The following is a 20,488-nucleotide window of genomic DNA, read 5'->3' on the forward strand; positions in this document are numbered from 1 at the left end:
CTTTGGAAAACAGAAAGGTGAGAGTCCAGCTGAATTTCATCTCATACCTGTTTGGGTCATTGGAATCACCTGCCAGTCTCGCCCATCATAGAACCAGATCCTTAAACAAAACAGCTCCTTACTGCATCATCACTAATGCTGTAAATGCATCTGTATCTCAAGCCACGCAAAACGCATTATCCCCGATAATGCTTTCAGAGCATCAGTGGGCTCCTGTCACTGATTCCAGGGAGAGAGGCCTGACACATCATCATCATCATCATCATCAGCGCTCCAAACTACAGAACAGCTCTCTCAAGAGACCGCCTGGCATCGTGGCCAATCACATTACGGCATTTCTTTCGGGGCCACTAATAAAATTGTGTTTTACGTTTCCTTCGATGCTAACAAGATAAATAGTGCATTTAAGGCATGTTATTCAAATCCCAGGCTGCCTGGAGCTTGTAGATGAGTTTATGCATACCTGCTGGGATGTGGAATAATGACAGGGTGACCAACATGGGAAATGCCCTCTGGAACAGTCAGCATTCCTTTACCTTGTCCCTGCTGTGGACGTCAAACATTACAAAGTCTTCTTTTTAAAAAGAACTGTTATCTAAGAGTACCTGGAAATTTGTTTATTTATTCTTTCTTTATCCAGGTGATCCCTTTAAATCAAAGCATGTCTGTTTCAAGAGAGACCTTACCAATTGTGTTTAGCATATAGGGATCTTCAAATATCATAAAACACTTGTCAGCTTTGGGGCAATAAGAAACAACCAATAATGAGTTTTCTTGAAAACATTATGCGAGCATATTTGCTTCTTTGGATGAATCCAGAATTTATAAAGAACCCAGCAATGATCATCTGCTTGGTGCATGCTTGATGTACTTAGAAAATGCTTTGCCTGGGTTTAATATTTAAATGTTAATATTTAAATGCATTTTTTCAGACTTTAAAATGAAATAATGATAAAAGTAGGTATTAATAGCTTTACAGGACATTGACTGAGGTTAAATGGTGCTGCCAGTTAAATGCTATGGTTTCCACCAAAGGTATGTTAGATCTGCTTTCTCACCCTGTCATTTTGAAGCTGGTCATGGAATGAAAATTTATTTTCCAAAGAATCATTGAAAAGTTGCATATTGTTTCCTTATTGTATATTCCCTGACCAGACATGATCCCTTTAAAAAATGTTATTGATCCAAAGGGCAAATGGCAAGAATTGGTTTTCTTGGTTGCATTCTATAGTCTAGATTAAAGGGGATTCTATTTATTCAATAAATGTGGGTGAAGACATATATTGCCACTACTTGAGTGTGATGCAAACACACACACAAGTAATATCAAATAATTTGGAATATTGAAAACAAGAGTCAGAGGTTCGGCAGCCATATGTGCAAGTGGGGATTGCAATATAAGAAAATAATCAAGTCAAATAAAAGTTGTGAAAACACATTTCCTCCGTAGTTTTTCACCCTGGGACAGAAAAATGGGATATTGGAGGGCAGGACAACCTTGTTTGCTGTGCCTGGAGTGGGTGTCTCCCTCCTTCAATTCAATTCATAATGATCACACACATCTGTCTCTGTTCCCTTTCTCTGCCTGCATTCAAGTTCATTTTTTTGAAGGGGGAGGGGGGGGGGGTAAAATAACTGACAGGAGTCTCAGATTTCAATGTTTGCTCTTGTGAAATATGGTTAAAAATGTACATGTTTGGGCTGCGTTTTTTTTGAAATTACAACATGGCTTTCTTCGTTGAAAGCCATGTTGTTGTTCTTGGGTTTCCCTGAATGTATTCTAACACGGGGTGGAACAGCAGCTTGGAATGGAGTAAGTGGGCTGTGTGCTAGCTGGAGAGTGACATTTTAACATTTCCATTAACCATTAACTGGGACACACACACACACACACACACACACACATACACACACACACACACACATACACACACACACACAGACACACACACACACATATACACACACACACACAAACACAGACACACACACATACACACACACACACACACACACATATACACACACACACACACAGACACACACACACACATATACACACACACACACAAACACACATACACACACACACACACACACACACACAAACACACACACACACAGACACACACACACACACACATACACACACACACACACACACACACACACACACACACAGACACACACACATACTGTATACACACACATGCACTGCATTATGCCATCAGATCATGATGTGTGAAGCTTAGCCTGTGGCTGAGGGGGTTCCTCAGGTGTAGAGAGCTGTGTGCTGTAGAGGGGGGAAATAATGCCTGTTAGACATTAAGCTATTACACTAGTCTCTCAGCCAATTCTGTGTGTGGGCAGGGTATGTGTGTGTGTGTGTGTGTGTGTGTGGGGGGGGGGGGGGGGGGGGGGGGGGTAGTGTAGAGGGAGGGGTTTGATCTTCAGATATCCCAGACTGGGTCGAGGAAGCAGGGTCTGTTCAGGTAAATGATGATTTGTCACAAGGCTGGCCTAACACACAATGTTAACATTCTGAATGTTAAATATTTATCACTCTAATTCAATTCATACATGCAAATCAAATGCCATGTTCCCCACAGTGGCCTGGGATGCTCTCGTCAAGGGTCACATAGTGCAGAAATAAAATGGTTTTATTCATTTGTTTTCTGCACAAATCCAGGCATTTTGAATGTTAAAAGCTGTAAACATTGAATGTTAACGGGCAGCTTATGAACGCAGATGTGGATCGGAGAGGAATCCCGGAGCCTGCCCTTTGCAGGCAGAGCCGCTGGATAACTGAATTTGGGGGGTTATTGTGAGTTGCAAAACGGATTTCAGACATTACAGGCAGCGTCCTGGTTCTCCACTTCCCCACCCAGAGAGGCATTCTCCTAGGTCCTCACCCCTGAGCTCCCAGCGGTACCATTACAGTCAAGGGAATGGAGCCAATATCAGCCAGTCTTACACATCAGATACAAGAGTTTTGCGCAGAGACATATCTGACAGTAGCAAAACAACTTATGCTCTTTTAAAATTTAAAGATAATGTGTAATTTTTTTCCCCAACGTTCAGGTTTGTGAGTTCTCAGAATGCAGAATTAAGAAACCAACAGCTTGCTGGGTGTTGTCCGATCTGCTGTCAGCAAGGAACAATGGCATGGTATATTTAACTTGCTCAATCTGACTTCATTTGAGCCAAAATGGAGGCAAATGTTAGTGAGGAATGAATCAAAGTGTAGTTCAATGAGGATTGTTCTCAAAACAGGAGTGGGGACATGGGCTGACACTCTTACCCCATATTTTTTCAGTAAACAGGCAGAGATACTGCAACAGCACCTTGCAGAGAGAAACCTCTGAACCTTATGAAACAATCAGTTCTCTGAGAGTGGATTACAGCATTTCTGGGTCTCTGGTATTATGGTAGGCTGATTAACCTCTCCAACAGTGTTACAAGTAAGAATGTTTTGTTTTTACATCTAAACCTTTTCTACAGCAGTTATTGTTGATTCAGTATTGCATATCAGTTTGTTTACTAGAATGTCCAATTCATTGTTCAAGCACACATTTACTTCTGAAGTAAAGAACTATTTTGTGTAGTCTGTGACTGATGTTAATGCGTGAACTTTGAAAAGAAATCCTCTTGAGTATATATAATGGTTAGAGCTCGGCCCTCTTAACAGTGTATCTACAAATGCAAGTTCAATAATCATACTGGTGGCTGTATGTACACAACAGCATTACAGTAATGCCTCTTACAATGGAAAAGTGTGCCAGGATACCATCAGCTGGTTTCAATGACCAGCCAGAATCTGAAATCAATTCAGTTCAAACTGTTTTCTGTAGATGGAGACCATCTGTAGACTTATACCATCAGTGCCACTGCTGCTAAAGTTACCATTCATGGCAGAGATATGTGAACTGCTTTCTCTGCTGCCCAGACCACGATACTTTTGTGACACACTACTACTAGGACAACTGCTAATACTACTGCTACTACTACTAATAATAATAATGATAATAATAAGAACAACAACAACTACTACAAAGAAGAAACAGTAAGAAAGAACATGACAACGTTAATCAGATTTATGCCTGAGAGGAGTAGACCAGAAGACTCCAGTGTTTTCCTTTGTTTCCCAGTGTTCTCTTTGTTGTACTCATAATGCAGACACACAGCCCTGACCCCTCCTCAGTCTCTGCATTCTGCTCTGACGCTCGGCACTCTAAATAGCCTTGTCCAACAGCCCCAGTGGTCTGGGCAGAAGAGGCTGAATACCTCATGGAAGCTCAGGGGCTCTGAGTCATCTCTACATGGATAAATGGCCACATACCATAAACTGACCTTTGATGACTGAACACACGCTTGATTAACAGCTTACCCAATCTATGTCATGTCACTACAACGCTGATTTCATTTGCATGGTGCCAGAGCTCCTTGTTACTGTAGATTTAATAAATATAAGAGACAAAAAATGTCACCTGCACTGTTTTTCCTTCTAAGAGACTGAATTATATGTTGTACACCAAGGACCTTGAGAAATTTGGGCGTTGATGCCAACAGTTACTGGGATTATTCATGGTGTCTTGGATTGCGTAATTTTTACATTGTTGCTTTGTTGCATGCTGTATTGCATAATTAAATTACCTTGTATGTGCTATTGAACATTTGAAACAATGGGTTGCACTCAATGGGCAATAATGGGTTGCACTAAGAGGTTTCATTTGGTACCAGAAACAAAGGCTTCCATTTCAGACCCTAGATGGCAGCAATAAATTGCAAAGTCTTGCAAACAATGTACTTGCATTAAAAATCGAACAATCACAGTACATATACTTCCAAAAAGTGAGTTTGGACACACACAGATTTCACACAAGAGCCTTACATATGTGCCATAAGCTGCCAATATTGAAGAACCCATGTTGAGCAGACAGGGAGGATTAACCATCAATGTTTCAAATGTTTCACATGTGGACCAATTTAACAACGAGGTCTGGACAGTCAACCAGAATCCAACATGTTTACAACATGGTGTAGACTGGTTGTTATAATTTACTGGTGAGCTATGGATATTTCTATCATTAATGTTTACAATGCCTGGTGAGCCGGTCATTGCGCAGAGAAGAAAATGCAGACATTGGAATGGAATAATTTATCAGGATAAAAGACAGTGTAGCCTTATGCTAAATTTGGGCAGCAGCTGTGTCCAATAAGGAAATAAAGTAGCGATGAACAGGTGTGACGTTGCGCAGAAAATTCCTCCCCGTATGACCATCTGTTAGCCTGCTGAGCTAAAGTCGTGGAGGCGATCAGAGACCCTCTGAGGTATGACCAGCCATGCATGTGCAACAGAATGCTGGTCTGTTTGTTTGCATGCATCAGCTGTGGGAAGGCACTGCGCATAGACATTGATCTTTCACATTCACATTTATTCACATGGTGTGAATGATTACTATAACGATAATTATCCAAAACAACACAAACGGCAAGGTATATAAATGCACATATAAGGCCACATGAAGAACAGCAACAGAAATAAATAACTTGGTAGGTAAGGTGTAAAATCTGTTTTTTTATAGTTACGTGTACAGCACTTTGTGGCAATCTCGAATGTAAAAATCTGCCATAGGAAATAAACTTTTATTGAAGTGGATGCAAGTCACTATCAGTCAGCAGTGGAGATCGGTGAGTAGGGGTGAGATGTGGGAGTATTTCTGGCACTTATAGATCAGCCGGGCAGCAGAGGCAGCAAGACCAGCAAGGAGAGAGATGCAGTAGTCCAAGGGAGCACCTGGGTCCTGACGAGCAAAGTAAGGTTAGTAATAAGGAAGGGACATATTCCTCAGAAAATTGTAGAATCTATAAGCCCATTTCACACATTCTGGGCTTTCAGTAAAGGTCAGTATGTTGTCCTGTGTCACACCAGCGTTCTTGGTAGTCTAAAAGGCAGACTACATAGTGTTGTGATGGAAGGTCTTGGAGGGCAGAGGACTTGAGGCGGTCTAGATTGCTCATGCTGTTCACTATGCCCTCTGTATCAGCTGACCCATAAAGTAATGTATACCTAGAAAGAATGAATCTGCATATTATTAAGACCACAAAAACTGTATGCCACCTAGATAAGATAATAACATGGTAAGTAAAAGATAATCCCACCTATCTTGTATACAAGCACATCTTATCTACACTGAACCTGTTTATAAGAGATGCCCATGAGCTAACTTTAGCATCTGCTAAAGACGTCAGTAAGCCTACACATGTCGATTTTATCAGCATGTTGTTCAGTTTCATCCAGTAATAATACATCAAAACTGCCCACAAATAAGGCATCCGCCACTGCAACACTTGAGCCACAGTAAGTCGTTTTCTGCTTAGTTGGTCTGCGAATTCCCTCGCTTGCCGTCCTGTGCCAAACGCTGATTGGTTGTGTTGCAGCAGCAGAGGATCACGGGATAGGAATATGGCCGCGGCCTTTTGAAAAGTCCAGTTACTATTTACGCTTACTGTTTTAACCATTAGCTAGCGACTTTTCTACGCTACTGTTGTTTTTATGTTTACATTACTGAGTTCGTTGAGCAGTACCCAAGAACTACGTCAAAGAAATACAAGGACTACGAGAGCCAGACATAGACTATTTGTTATTAACAGGTTCGTGTGGCATCGTCTCAGACAGCTAGCTAGCTAGCTAGCATGCATGTATGTACGCCCGGCTAGCTAACGTTAGCCGGATAGGCTTGGCAGCGAGAGACCTCGATAGCCTAGCTGACAGGCTAGATAGCTAGCTAGTTGTCTTTATTTTGACAGGTATCCAACTAGCTAACGCTGGTTACAGTAAAGTCTGTCATTAGTTTACTCACATGCACTAACAAGTGCCCCCGCTGACACATGGCTGTTAGTTAACTAACAAGCTTCTTTCTTGCATGTTTACAAACAGCTGTTTATCTAGCTAACGGTAGTTGCCTTTATAGCAAGCCGGCTCTGTTGTTAATTGTCACAGCTAAATCAATGACATGTAACTAATTAATTATATTGTGGAAAATTTTAGCATTGTAAAATTAGCGTGGTAGCTACTTCATTCACTTAAGGTGTTCTCGACTAGTGTGAATGGGTCATATGACGTTGCCTTGCTATTTAGTTCACTTACCACAAACAAGAATACAAACGGAAAATCAACATAAGTATTGAAATATGAGATGATTCGCTGCTTGATCAAATAGCATTCGCATTAATACGTGGTACTCGCTGGATGGCTTTCCGACACCTCACGCACGAACAGCTGTATGGAAGCCCGGCTGGACATATTCGAGCTTCAGATATCGAATGCTTCAGATTTGTTTTGCTGCTGCGAAATAACAGTTATGAATACCTGCGTCCACCCCCACAGAAATAATGCTGATATCGGGAACCCATGTCGAACGTCTATGAAGAGAGCGCCACAATGATCGCCGCAGGGGAATTGCAGCCGTTTGTACCGTTCGGCCGTGAGCACTGCAAGAACCACCCGAACGCCGTCAACCTGCAGCTGCGCCAGCTTCAGCCGGCGTCCGAGCTGTGGTCCTCGGACGGAGCGGCGGGCCTGGTGGGGTCGCTCCAGGAGGTCACGCTGCAGGAGAGGGAGAGGGTAACGGCGGTCAAATGTGCTCTTTTCCCCGCGAGGGTGTGTGTTTAACCATCGTCTTGGTGGTCGCTTATACTTTAAAAAACGTAACCTCTTCCACCATGTCTGTTTTCGGGTGACCTGCACTTTGTCGAGTTAGGTGGTTTGGTGTAGTGTAAACCCACTGGTTGATGGACAGGAATGAACATTTTGTTTTGCAGGCCCAGACCCTAAGCCTGCCTCAACTGCAGTTCATGTTAACCTGTGTAGTTTATTTCTGAACGTTTTCAGCAGGATTACCACCCCAAAACACACAAACGAACAAACAAAAAATGAAACAGAAGAGTTGGTTGGTCTTTGTGTCCCATGTACATTGTGATTGTTAAAGAGGTCTGTTTTTCTGTGTTCTGAACAGTGCATTAGACAGACATAATCGGGGGATCTGTGCTTCTCTGCATCACTGTGTGGTAGACAGACGGTCTCTTGTGTTGTCAGGAATGGTGGCGGCTCAGGAAAGGCTCCAACGGGGATGGTGATGAGCTCGAGTATGAAGAGGAGCTCTACGTAGCGGGGAATATGGTGATCTGGAGCAGAGGCAGCAGGAACCAAGCCTCCTACGTGTACAAAGCCTTCACTGTGGACAGCCCGGTGCAGCAGGTGGGGCAGGATGGTACAGAGCCGCTGCCGTTAAGCAGTCTATTGTCCTAAATAGGGCAGCAGTGTGGCGTACCGGTAAGGAGCAGGGCTTGCAACCCAAAGGTTGTTGGTTCGATTCCCTGCTCGGGCACCGCTGCTGTACCCTTTGGCAGAGTACTTAACCCAGAATTGCCTCAGTAAATATCCAGCTATATAAGTGCATAACATGTAAATTTGTAAGCTATGCAAGTCACTCTGAATAAGAACGTTTGTCAAATGATAAAAATGTAATGTAATATAGATGGAGCCTACCAGTAAGAAATCCCAATCTGGGAATGCATGCTGGCACTCTTCTTCGGTCTGGATTGCATTTTATTATCCATATAACCACAGGACTGTTTTAATGTAAAAATGGTCTTCACTGTAATGTTTTTTCAAAGACGTTTTTTCCTCCCCTCTCTAGGCTTTGTGGTGTAACTTTGGTGTGCCTCAAAATAAAAAAGATGGTCAGTATTCCTCAGATACCCAGGAATCACCTGCTTCTGGTTTACAATGTTGAGGTGTTTCTTTCCATCAATATTTTATATCAGAATCTGATTTCATGAAATGTTGAATGGTGAAATGTTTACCTGTTTATGTTTCAGTGCAAGAAGTTGTGGAGCAAACGGTTTGCATCGTGCAAAGCACGTATGTGAATGTTCACAGCATGAGTGGGAAAGACTTTATTTCCCCTCTGCCTTTTCAGGTGAGCTTCTCCCTCTGTCACGGCTGTTGACTGGGCACCTGGAGGGTCCAGTCACTTTGAAAGTGTCACCTCCATAGGTGGCGCCTGTTTCCTTTCACTCGCTTTGAAAAGTCTATTTGTCATCAATAAGACCCCAGTGCTCTGTTTTTTTTTTTTTTTTTTTTTTTTGTTAAAATGTATTTTGCTTTGATTTATGAATGTGTTTTTCTGTTCTTTAGGGCTATCCTCATGGCCTAGCTTTAACTTCTCTGTCTGGGAGTTGCTTGATTAAAATAATCTGTATATATACGGTCATTGAAAAACAAAGTGGTAGAACCTTCATGGAACCAAGATATATAAATCAGGTGGAGTAATAGAGATTGCTGAAAAGGCCACAATAACACTCAAAGTGAGAAGGCCTATTATATTTGCATTAACACTGGATTAAACAGGAGGGTTCCTTTCCCTCAGACAATGCTCCCAAGATCAGTGACAGAGCAGATCTACTTTCATTGCAGTTAGGTGCGACCACACAGCATAGTTCATCCTCTTGGATGTTGTCTTTTTGTCTTTTGCTTTTTTAACTGATAATTTTACCTCTGAATGGATAGTAACAATGTGTGCTTTCAGATAAACTATATCTTGAAAATGAGTGCCATCATTACTCATACAACTGATGCGAGTGTTGTGGTCATAGAGTTATTTTAAATATTTGCTCACAAACCCCTGTTGTGTATGTGTAGTGTTGTCGTTATAGCGCCTTAGTGTCTCCCGTTGCAAAAAATAAAAGACTATTTGGCTTGGTCTTCTGCCTGGCTCAGTAGCTGATGTTCCCCAGAACCCGTAAATGTAACTTCTAACTAGTAGTAATGGGAAATTTGGCACAGTGACAAGTGACATGGGGAGGCTGGGAATTAAAAACAGCATATTGTGAACAGCATCATTACCTGTTTTGGCAGGATTGTTTTGTGTTGTTATTTTTCAGAACTTGTAATATGACATGATTGAATTCAGGTTTTCCTTGGCAAATGGATTTAACTTTGGAAAGACAATTAGTAAAGCACTTGAAAATCCCCCAAAAATGATAGTACTCTCTACAGTCATGATAAAGGAAAGTTATGTAAGATTGCTCAGATAAAAAAAAGAAAAAAGGAACCTTCTTCCAGGTTACTAAGTGATGGAGAGTAATTGACTTTGTTTTGCAGGTTTCTACTCTGTGGCCGACCAAGTTCGGTCTTCTGTTTGAACGCAAAAACCCAGCTTCTGACGGCTCCATGAGCCCTCCCAGGTACAGACACCCTGCAACGGCACCTATGTACAGCTGTAATGTACCATGCGTGTGATTACACTCCAGACTACCTTACCAGCGAAGTGAAGTCTTTGCAGAATCGCTCACCAGTTAAAAAGCACACCTATTTAGCCTTCACTTTTTGCTTACCAGAGGTTAGACTTGCCTTTCACATAATGTGATCACTCAGTAGAGAAATGAGATCTGATCATCTTCACCTCTTTAATAAACTGAAAGGAACAGTTCTGAGAATGCGAAACCAAGGTGCTCATTCCAAGTACAGATTCAGCCCTACAGCTCGGATCTTAAACTGGGCATGTCACCAGCTGACAATGACCAGGAGCGCACGGTGACAGAACAAATTGGCTTTGTTCTGCTGGGGCTGGGGCTTGTGGGTTTGAAAACTATCACCTTAACCCCTACCCTGCCTGGCCTGGAGTGAGTTGTGTCTTAGATCTGGGGTTTTGGGGGTGACTGTGACAGCTCTCTGTTTTCAGGGAGCCCCTGCCCACCGTGTTCAGCATGCTGCACCCCCTGAACGAGATCGCCCCTGTGGTGTGCAGGTCCACTGGTGAGAACCGCCTTCCTTTTACACACTAAACCACAGCCTTCATGAGCGGGAGGGGTATGTACTTCCAAGGCCGCAGTTGCATGACATACAACAGCAGACCCATGAACAACAGTCGTACATGCCCACAGCGATTGGACATAAGGGCAAAAGCCATGTAGAGGCCATGTGGAACTCTGAAATGGAACTCCTTCTTGTTTTAAACCTGAAAATTTCACAACACAGCGGGCCCAAAAACAACCATGGTTTTAATCTTGAACATTTTCCAGTGATGTGAAATGCATGTAATGGCATCCAGAGGTTAGGCTGAGCGTCTCTGTGACACGTGTGTCCCCGTGGCAGGGCTGTTTGAAGCGTCCCGCGTGCAGTACGTCTCGGACAGCACTCTGCGGATCGTCTTCTCCAGCTGTGAGCCATCCTTCATCATGACCTATGACACGGTGCAGTGCATGCACACGGTCTGGGCGCTGCGGAAAGCCACGCCTGAGGTGCGGCCCTCCCTGACCCGGAGCTGCGCATTCCCTGCGTCCTGCAGTTCCAGTGATCAGTGATCATATTTACTCACAGTGCCAGTGTCTCACTAGAATATTGTTATTAATGTTATCACTGTACCGAAATAGGACAAGTCTGCACTTCAGGGATCAGGGGACTATCAGGAGAGTTTATCAGACTTTTAACAGTGGTTTTATTTAGTCACATATTTATTTATGTGTATTATAGATATTTACGCAGACACACACATGCATACATATATATATATATATTTTTTTACTCACATGTAGGACTGACTCTCGCGTATATAACTACGGTGATGGATCTATTGACATTTCACAAAGCTATTGGCAATCCATCAGGGACCATGGTGTGATTACAGAGAAATGTTATGACTGTCCCGAAACAGGAGAAGTCCACGGTGCTGAAGTATCCCGTGCAGGTGGCCCCGTCTCAGAACGTCATGGCCCCCAGCTGCCTCTCCACACACCTCCGCAATGTCTCCAAGCTGGACTCCCCGGCCTCGCCCTTCCACAGCTACTCTCTGCACAGCCAGAATCGGATGGCCTCCTCCCCTGGTGTGCACTCTCGCACCCACTCCCCAACCATCTCCAACATGGCCGCCCTCAGGTCAGCAGAAAGGGGATCCAGAGCACGCAGTATCCAATAGCTGTCTAACCTGTGTGCCGACGCCGTGAGCTCTAGTACAATAACAGGAATTTTTAAAATGTTTGTTCCCATGAGTAGACCATGCTCAGCTTTTAGGAGAAATTGCCTTCACCACATTTTCTGTTCCCATTTGCCAGAAAACGTTACCTATTTACTTAGCTGATGCCATTATTTCAAGCATCGTACGTATCAGCTGCCTAGCCATTCAGGATAATTACCTTCCTCAAGGACAAAGTAGTGCCTCATCTGGGAATGGGACCAACACTCTGTCTTTACATTACATTACGTTACATTACATTATTGTCATGTAGCAGATGCTCTCATCCAGAGCAACTTACATACAGTAGGTTACAATTTTAACCATTTATACAGCTGGATATTTACTGAGGCAATTGTGAGTTAAATAACTTGCCCAAGAGTACAGTAGCAGTGCCTTAGCGGGGAATCGAACCAGCAATGTTTTGGCTCCTTACCACTACACCGCACTTTGGTGCTAGGTGTCAGTGTTAGTGTGCAGTGTCTGCATGTGTGCTGTCCAGCGTTTGTGACCAGGTCTGTCTCTGCCCAGCCGCGCCCACTCGCCAGGCCTCGCCGCGCCCTCCTTCTCTGGCGCCCAGCGCTTCAACATGTCCTGCCAGTCCCCGCTGCCCCGGGGCCACAGTCTCCTGGCCTCGCCCAACAGCACGCTCAACGACTCAGTGGTCATGTCCGAGGCGGAGCCCATTGTTCCCGAGCTCTGCATCGAGCAGCTCTGGACAGAGACAGCCTCCAGCTGCAGGTAGTCAGGCAGTCAGGGGCATCGGCCCCCAGCAGGGCAGTCGGCCCCCAGACCTCTGTAATTCCAGCCCAGTGTGCTCTGAATAAAGGGGCCTCATCGGTCAGGTTTACTTCACTATGTCTTTGTCTTTTCTCATTGCCCCTGCTAGTCCTTTACGAAAGTAAACAGAAAAACAGAGTAAGTGCACGGTGTGTTTGCTGCAGTCTTGGCTTGAATACAACTACTGTGAGGTCATTGAACAGTGACACGGTTTGTATGCGAGTCAGACTGATGTCCGCTTCCCCAGGGAAAAGAGCTGCCAGGCCTCCAAAGTGTTCATCACGTCGGACCTGTGTGAGACCAAGCTCCTGTGCTTCCTGGTGGAGTCTCATCAGCAGCTCAGGTGAGCAGGGGCGCACAGTGGCAGCTCCAGGAGGAAGAATCAAATGGAAAGCATTATTTTAGTTAAAAGGAAATAGCCAGAGTGTGTTACCTCTACAAAGGTTTAAAGAAAAGAATTTATTTGACTTAATTTCTTCCTTTTCATCTTTTGAATACCGAATCACCGGTTTTCTCTGACATTGTTGTAATCGTGTTTTCTTCTTTCTTCTGAATTATTGGATATTGTTTTACGCGTATAATTTCAAGAGGGTCAATTTACACTAACAATTTATACTAGAAGGACAAAGAAAAGAATTTATTTGTGACTTATTTTCTTCCTTTACATCTTTTGAATACCTAATCACCAGTTTTCTCTGGCATTCTTCTAGTAATGTTTTCCTTTGTTTTCCTTCGTTTTCCGTCTCTTTGAAGCTGTGAAAGACGTAGAGTTTCCTGGAGCATCGCAGTAATCAAAGATGACGATGACCTCGCTGCTTTGAAATTTGTACTCTCATTTATGTTTATTTTTGTCTGTATATTGCAGGTGTGTGAAGTTCATTGAAAGCAATGACCTGTCCCAGCTGATATTTCTTTCTGTCACCACAATACCTGCCAAAGATGCTGCACCACTTGAGGTAATAGTGTTCATTTCCAGGAAAGCTGCGATGTAGAGCACGATGCATTTTACACTGGAACATACCTGTAAGATAAGACAAGTCGTCACATGCAAAAACACGTCCAACATATCACATGCCTAAGACCTTCCCAAGTGTTCAGTTAATAAAGGTTATTAGCGATGTGCTGAAAGGGTCCTCTGCCGTCTTTGTGTCTATGTCAGTTAGCTGCAAAGTGAGAAGAGAATTAAACTAGAATTTAAACAGTATGGCGCAATGCTGCGTTATGACTCCCAAAGTCAGCCGATCTACAAATAAGACTGTAAATTAAAGGTCCCTTACATTATATTTAAATTACATTTAAAATTGTGTTACACGCTGCTGTGGAATCCCTGTAATTTTTTTTGTGGGAAGTGTTGGTATTTTAGGTATGCATGCAATGATCTGTGCGTTGCTGTTCTGTCATGTTTCATTGTGTTTCTCATCGGAAGAAAATTCCTGTTTATTCTGGACACTTAAGTCGATGGCATTGAATATGGAGTGAGGGCTGCATCCCCTGGCTGAAAGCTGGTTTCCTCCTTTTTTTCTGCAGAACATCGATGCCATGCTGGTTTTGGAGGCCAATGGAAGTCTTGTTTTGTACACCGGCGTCTCGAGGGTAAGTTGATATTGGGAAGAGGGGAATGTTCACGTTCTGTCCCTACAGGGAGCCGGAGCCCCCTGTGAAAAGCGCCCAGCTGACCCATCGGTCCTGTGTCCTGTGAGTGCCATTGGACCCATTGGATAGAGTATTTTGTCGGATAAAGTTTTGTTGTTCCTTGGCCAGGTGAGCAAGGTGTTTGTCCCAGGCTTGCTGTCACCCTCCCTCAGCCTGTCCAACCCCATACCTCACCTCAGCACGCCCATGGATAGCGTCAGCACCCCGGCCAAACCAGTCACCAGGCCCATGAGTTGCCTGGATGAGGTAGGCTCTGCGTCGGTGGGTCTGGATGAGGGCACACGTTTCACACAGAACACGCAGCCATTGTGCAAATCCGCTCGTCGTCTCATTGTTTTCAGTGGGGGGAGGGGATGCAGTAGCTGTGGCTACAGCCAGGGGGCAGACTGAAGTTCAAATGATTTAAGCATTCATGATGTGGACACACAAATTGCAGCCCGATTAGAGAGGTGTCAAATTTCATTTAGAAGAGATAAAGAACCCCAGTAGGTTTACCAGAAATGAATTACTTCCAGAATGAATGTTTACTGTAGTTTCTTCTCCTGATTATTGCAGTATGTTGTATTCGTTTTTTCAGTTCTGACAGTATTACTATAACAGTTCTGACAGTATTACTATAACAGTAAAGCATATATAGGATTTTGTAACAAACATATACACACAGTATATATACAATATATAATTATATAATTATATATGTATGTATGTATGTATGAAATATATAAACTAATGTTAAACAATATAGCTGTTTGTTGTAGATGATTAGGTACAGATGTAGATTGCTGTAAAACTGAAAACAGTCAGTGCTACAGTTATCATCAGCTAGTGTAAATGTAATAACAACATTACCCCTAAAGTACTATACAAAAATACCAGATGGAAGTGAATCAATGTAATCAGGCAAAGCAAGCTAATACAGCAAAATGTAACAGACAGAACAAATCTGGCTGATTTCTTGGAAAACAAATGTGAGTCCACTCAACCTTTTCTGTGACTGGCTAGATATTACAGAAAGACATATTGACTTAAAATCAGGGATCTGTGCTTTGAGGCAGAATTAGTTTCTGCTTCAAAATTCAAGAAACCTTACCAAATGTTTACACTATTGTTTAGTTTGATCCTGGCTTGACATGAGAGAAGTTTCTTCTGGGCTGAGAGGGATCTGTGTGGGCCTTTTTTCATCAAACAACCATAAAGTGATCTGAAGCATCAAGCAAATTTTAAAATAGTTTGATTAAAGCCCAGTACTATGCACTTGATTGATTGTTGATAACGTAATGATTTAAATCCAAACACATACCCCTGATTATACATAAAAACGCGTTCGTTGATGTGACAAAAATTGTGAAAGATTTGCAAAAGCATACATGACCCTCCATGCCCCACCCTAACCCCCCCCCCCTTTTCAGTTGAGTAATAAAAGGTGAATTCCCAAAGATTTGACGTTCACCAGCAACGTGCGTCATTCCGACACAGCTGTTATTTTTAGAAACCAGGAGTGGGCGAGGAGGCAGGCGTCAGCCCTCGAATCACCCTCAAGGAAACATTTTTTGCATATGTCTGAGCACAGCCAATGAAAATGCCCCCTCTCCTACACCTTCCTCCCATTGGCCAGGTGGCGATGCCCTCCCCCGTGTCTGAGCTGAGGGGCTCGACGAAGCACCACGAGTCGTCGTGGCTGGAAGACTGCACCTTCCAGAGCGCCATGCCCTACATCCACGCCCTCAGGGACCCGGTCCACAACAGAGTCACTCTGGTGAGCGAGCGGACCTTCCAGAACCTTCTGCAGAGAAGGGCTAGTGTCCCCATTGATATCAACTGAATCGACTGACTCACACAGCGGTGTGGTGTGGTATAGCAGAGGGTTTTACACCATTGACCACTAATTAATCATTGAGGACATGTTGCGCTCTGGAGACAGCTTGAGTACAATAGGGTAGCCTCTACACTACATTACATGCATTTAGCAGATGCTCTTATCCAGCGCAACTTCCAGCATGATAGAACATAAGTGTTATCCATTCACATTAAATGAGAAACAGTATCAGACCAGGCTAGCAACACTCACAGAACAGTGAGTGTGAGCCTCTGTTTTGAATGTTCAGTAAGGTTGTATTTGTCAGAGTGGGCACACCTGTCTAGAAAGAGCTCTGTATCAGATCCAATCAGGCCTGTCTCTCCCATCTCTTCTTCCACACCTGACAAACTCATTTGTCAAACTCATTTACCCCGAGCAAGATTATTTCTTTGCTCCGGCTATAATTGGATTTCCAACTGCGGCAGTTGACAAATTCAGTATTGGTTTCATATTTGATCCCAAGATATTTGAACGTGTTGCAAGTGATTTTTCTTGTGGATTCCCAGTGCACTGAGTAAGATGTCTTCGTGAGGCATGACGTGTTGTGTGAGTAAGTGTGGTGGTCCCTGTCTGATTGGTTAACACGTTTGTCTCTTCAGGAGCTGAGCAATGGCACGATGCTTCGGATTACCATTCCAGAGATCGCCACGTCAGAACTGGGTAAGAGGAACATTAAAAAAGAGCACCTTGCCTGTATTCGCTTTTTAGCGGCATGTTATTGCCTCTTCAGGGATAAAACAGTTCATTTGGAAACTTACCTGTGGAGAAAAGGGAAATCATCCAATAATTGGCACGGGTGTAGGGCAACAAAAGGTAATAAAACAGAAGAAAAAATAATGAAGTTGCATACTGTTAAAACACTTCCAGGTGCGGGAAAAAAAAATTGTAAAAATGTCTAGCTGATGCAGACCTCATTGGTTAGAATGTTTCTTTTTCACATATGATTTGCTTGGGGACCGTACTATTCACTCTGATTCAAACCTTACTTCTGGCGCTCTGGTGAAAGCTGAAGTTTGCCTCTTGCTGGCCTGCCATTGGCTGAGTGATGTGTGTGTGACATTGTCAACTCTGATGCTGGCCAAAATGCACCGCAACCCACAGGTTCACGATAGCCATCTCTCTGCCACAGTTTCTCAGCTGTACGGTGTCACTATGGCCGTCTCTCAGCTGCATGGTTTCATAGCGGCTGTCTCTCAGCAGTACGGTTTCTCCACCGTAGAGTTTCACGATGGCCGTCTCTTAGCCGGACGGTTCCTCCACTGTACAGTACCACAATGGCCATCTCTCAGCTGGACGGTATCACAATGGCCATCTCTGAGCAGGACGGTTTCTCCACTGCACAGTTTCACAATGTCCGTCTCTCAGCTGCATGGTTTCACAACGGCCGTCTCTCATCTGCACGAGACTCGGCACCCCAGGGACTCGGCACCCCGCTTGACCCGGCGCCGTTTTTGCAGAACGAACGCTGAAATGTGGCCCCTCTGTTCTGCGTCACTGAGTCCCCACGCAAAGCCATTACCTCATTAAGCACACGGAGCTGACAGGTGTGGCCCAGGCCCACTGAGAGAGCGAGAGAGAGCGAGCGAGAGAGAGAGCCGTGACAGACAGCGTGTAGATGCATTACAGAGCGCTGGCTGTTTGTGCGCTCTACAAGAGATCGATACCGCTAAAAGCTGCTGCCTGCCATTAAGACCTGCTAGACAAGGTGTAATGGCAGACGTTGTGCTGTCACGATTTCAGCTCTTCGAGATTTTCCCTTGGATTTTCAAAAGGACACGTGTAAATCACAAAAGTGCTAGCTTTCAATTATCTAATTAGATCGGAGGTTACACTGCATTCACATTTTCAGGCAGTGGTTTTTGTTGCAGAACAGACACACACACACAAATACACATACAGGTACACACATATACTTTTTTCCCCCCGTACGGCGTTGTTGGCCTGATTTCTGATTATGCAACACAAATGTGATAGATACTTTTGGCCATTTTACCATTTATTCATTTGGTGTGTATTAGTAATGCTTTTGTACCCAGCAACTCCATCCCGGTCTTGATATGAAGCAGCATTTCAATAGGTTCAATGATAGACTCAGTTTTATCTTTACATATGCTGGTACATCTTAGGTTCTGGGGAACTGTAGTCATTTTCTACACAAAAATAGTCAAAAACTTTGTATAGGATGAGAGAATTTTACTCAAGCACTGTGCAAACACTGTAATATCGGGGTATTTGAGCAGCACTGTAATTGGTTCAATGTGACTCCAGTGTGTGTCATCCACCTTTCTCCAAGGGAAACACATGCTTATGGGACATATAGTCACATACTTCATTTCAGAAAATGCACTTGTCTTTTCTGTGTGGAAGGGGGTGCTGCAGGAGGGGAAAAAACTCAGTAAGTACAGTAATTGAAAATCAAAACCATTTTTGTAGCCTTTTGTAGCATTAAGTAATAGAATGATCTTTTCTGGCTTGGTGAATTTCCTTGGCCAGAGATGTACTGTGTGTAGTGTAGACGCTCCTAAAAAAACATTCAGATGTCGTCTAATCAGGGGAGAGTAGGCTGCTGTCACGGCGACCGCAACATCTCTGTTTGAGGGCCATTGTGAGGTCATTGTCTCCGCAAACATAATTCCCCTGCAACAGAGCAGAGCCACGAAATCAGTGGAAGGAAAAGTCGAGGGGAAATGTATTCACTTTCGCTCATTAGTACCACTTAGTGGTGCAGGTCTTAATTAGACAGGGCCCGCTCCGCAGCCTCCTGTCTTCTGTCTCGCTGGCACACGGTAACGGCGCCTGCTTGCCTCTCTCTGGTCCACGGTGTACATAACGCGATTGTGTTAATTAGCAGCCATCCTGTCTGAAAACTGCCCTGTGATGCATCAGTGCGTTTTACCACAGCATTTGACTTTTGGCTCTGTGTATTTACCTTCTTATCAGCGGAGATGAGTATTGTCCGGTCAGCGTGGGTGCTGTCGCCATTTTCTTTGTTAAGATGCCTTAGGTTGAAAACAGCTGCCTGAAAGCCTGTGCTGTAATTGAAGCTGCGCTTTGGATTGCGATCTGTTTGTTTCGCAGGGCTAATTGGCTTTTTGTCTTCCTAAGGTCCCCGTAGCATCTGCTGGAGGTCCTGAACCCAGCAGACTGCGGTATCCTCTCATCTCGTTCGTCTTTTACAATTGGTACCAGTTACGACATGGCATTCCCTCCTTTTACTCAGTAATTTATGCGGAGGAAGGGAATTTTACCTCTAATGAAATGGCATTTAGCCAGCACCGCCTTGACCTTTTTATTTTGTTTGGCAATTAATATTCTTCCGTCAGTTAATTGCTGTGCTGATTGTCTTTAGCGGAAAGGTGTCGTGATCTGTAATCTTGCTTCCTTCTTTCTTTCTGTCCCCCTCCACCCACCTTGTGTTGTCTCTCTGGTCCCCCATACCTGACTCTCACTCTCCCTCTCTCTCTCTCTCTCTCTCTCTCTCCCCCTCTCTCCTCTGATGCAGTGAAAAAGTGCCTGCAGGCCATCAAGTTCATCCTGCCCAAGGAGACGGCGGTGAAGGTGCTGATCAAATGGTACAACATCTACAATGCGCCCGGCGGGCCCAGTGCACACCTGGAGTGGAGCCTGTTCGTCACCTGCTTCATGACCCTCATGGGCTACAACACCGACAGGCTGGCCTGGACGCGGCATGTGCGTGACCCCATCGCTAGCCCCGCCCACCAGGGGTCAACACGGAGATCTGTGCGCGCTACACTACATTACATTCATTTAGCGGTCGCTCTTATCCAGAGCAGCTTCCAGCACAATAGAACGTAAATGTATCCATTCCAGTAGAATGAGCAACAGTGTCAGACCAGGCTACCAACACTCCCAGACCACTGAGTGTAAGCATAACACTATTCAAGCCCTACCACAAGTTAACTTGTGCAATCTGACTAGACGAGGAAAGCCTAGTATACTACCATACATCACAGTCACTAGATCACATAATCCAAAACACATGACTTTTCAACCATGCAACAGTGTGGGAACAGTTTAGTGGGGTATGTAGACTACACTATACAGACAGCAGACTGACAGCATGCCAGTTCTGTGTGGTTAAGGCCACATGCACTTGTGTAGCTCCTGCACTTAACCTGAGAAGCAGCCTCCTCTTTAAAAGAGGGCAGAACATGAATGG

The 20,488-nt window shown here is 44.1% G+C and overlaps 1 protein-coding gene across 1 annotated transcript in view; it reads left to right on the top strand.

Annotated features, from left to right (window-relative positions):
- Positions 1–6,460: 6,460 nt before the first annotated feature.
- anapc1 (anaphase promoting complex subunit 1) overlaps positions 6,461–20,488 on the top strand; it is a 47,375-nt gene continuing 33,347 nt past the window's right edge. The window contains exons 1-17 of the mRNA XM_036547048.1: positions 6,461–6,654; positions 7,391–7,627; positions 8,099–8,260; positions 8,703–8,745; positions 8,884–8,984; positions 10,169–10,251; positions 10,749–10,822; positions 11,162–11,307; positions 11,721–11,941; positions 12,549–12,758; positions 13,045–13,140; positions 13,663–13,753; positions 14,325–14,390; positions 14,559–14,696; positions 16,066–16,206; positions 16,908–16,968; positions 19,811–19,998. Coding sequence (XP_036402941.1) covers positions 7,415–7,627; positions 8,099–8,260; positions 8,703–8,745; positions 8,884–8,984; positions 10,169–10,251; positions 10,749–10,822; positions 11,162–11,307; positions 11,721–11,941; positions 12,549–12,758; positions 13,045–13,140; positions 13,663–13,753; positions 14,325–14,390; positions 14,559–14,696; positions 16,066–16,206; positions 16,908–16,968; positions 19,811–19,998 — 2,034 coding nt within the window. The 5' untranslated portion in view covers positions 6,461–6,654; positions 7,391–7,414. The remainder of the gene's footprint in view (positions 6,655–7,390; positions 7,628–8,098; positions 8,261–8,702; positions 8,746–8,883; positions 8,985–10,168; positions 10,252–10,748; positions 10,823–11,161; positions 11,308–11,720; positions 11,942–12,548; positions 12,759–13,044; positions 13,141–13,662; positions 13,754–14,324; positions 14,391–14,558; positions 14,697–16,065; positions 16,207–16,907; positions 16,969–19,810; positions 19,999–20,488) is intronic.

This window comes from Megalops cyprinoides, chromosome 15, assembly GCF_013368585.1.
Source record: "Megalops cyprinoides isolate fMegCyp1 chromosome 15, fMegCyp1.pri, whole genome shotgun sequence".
NCBI lineage: Eukaryota > Metazoa > Chordata > Actinopteri > Elopiformes > Megalopidae > Megalops > Megalops cyprinoides.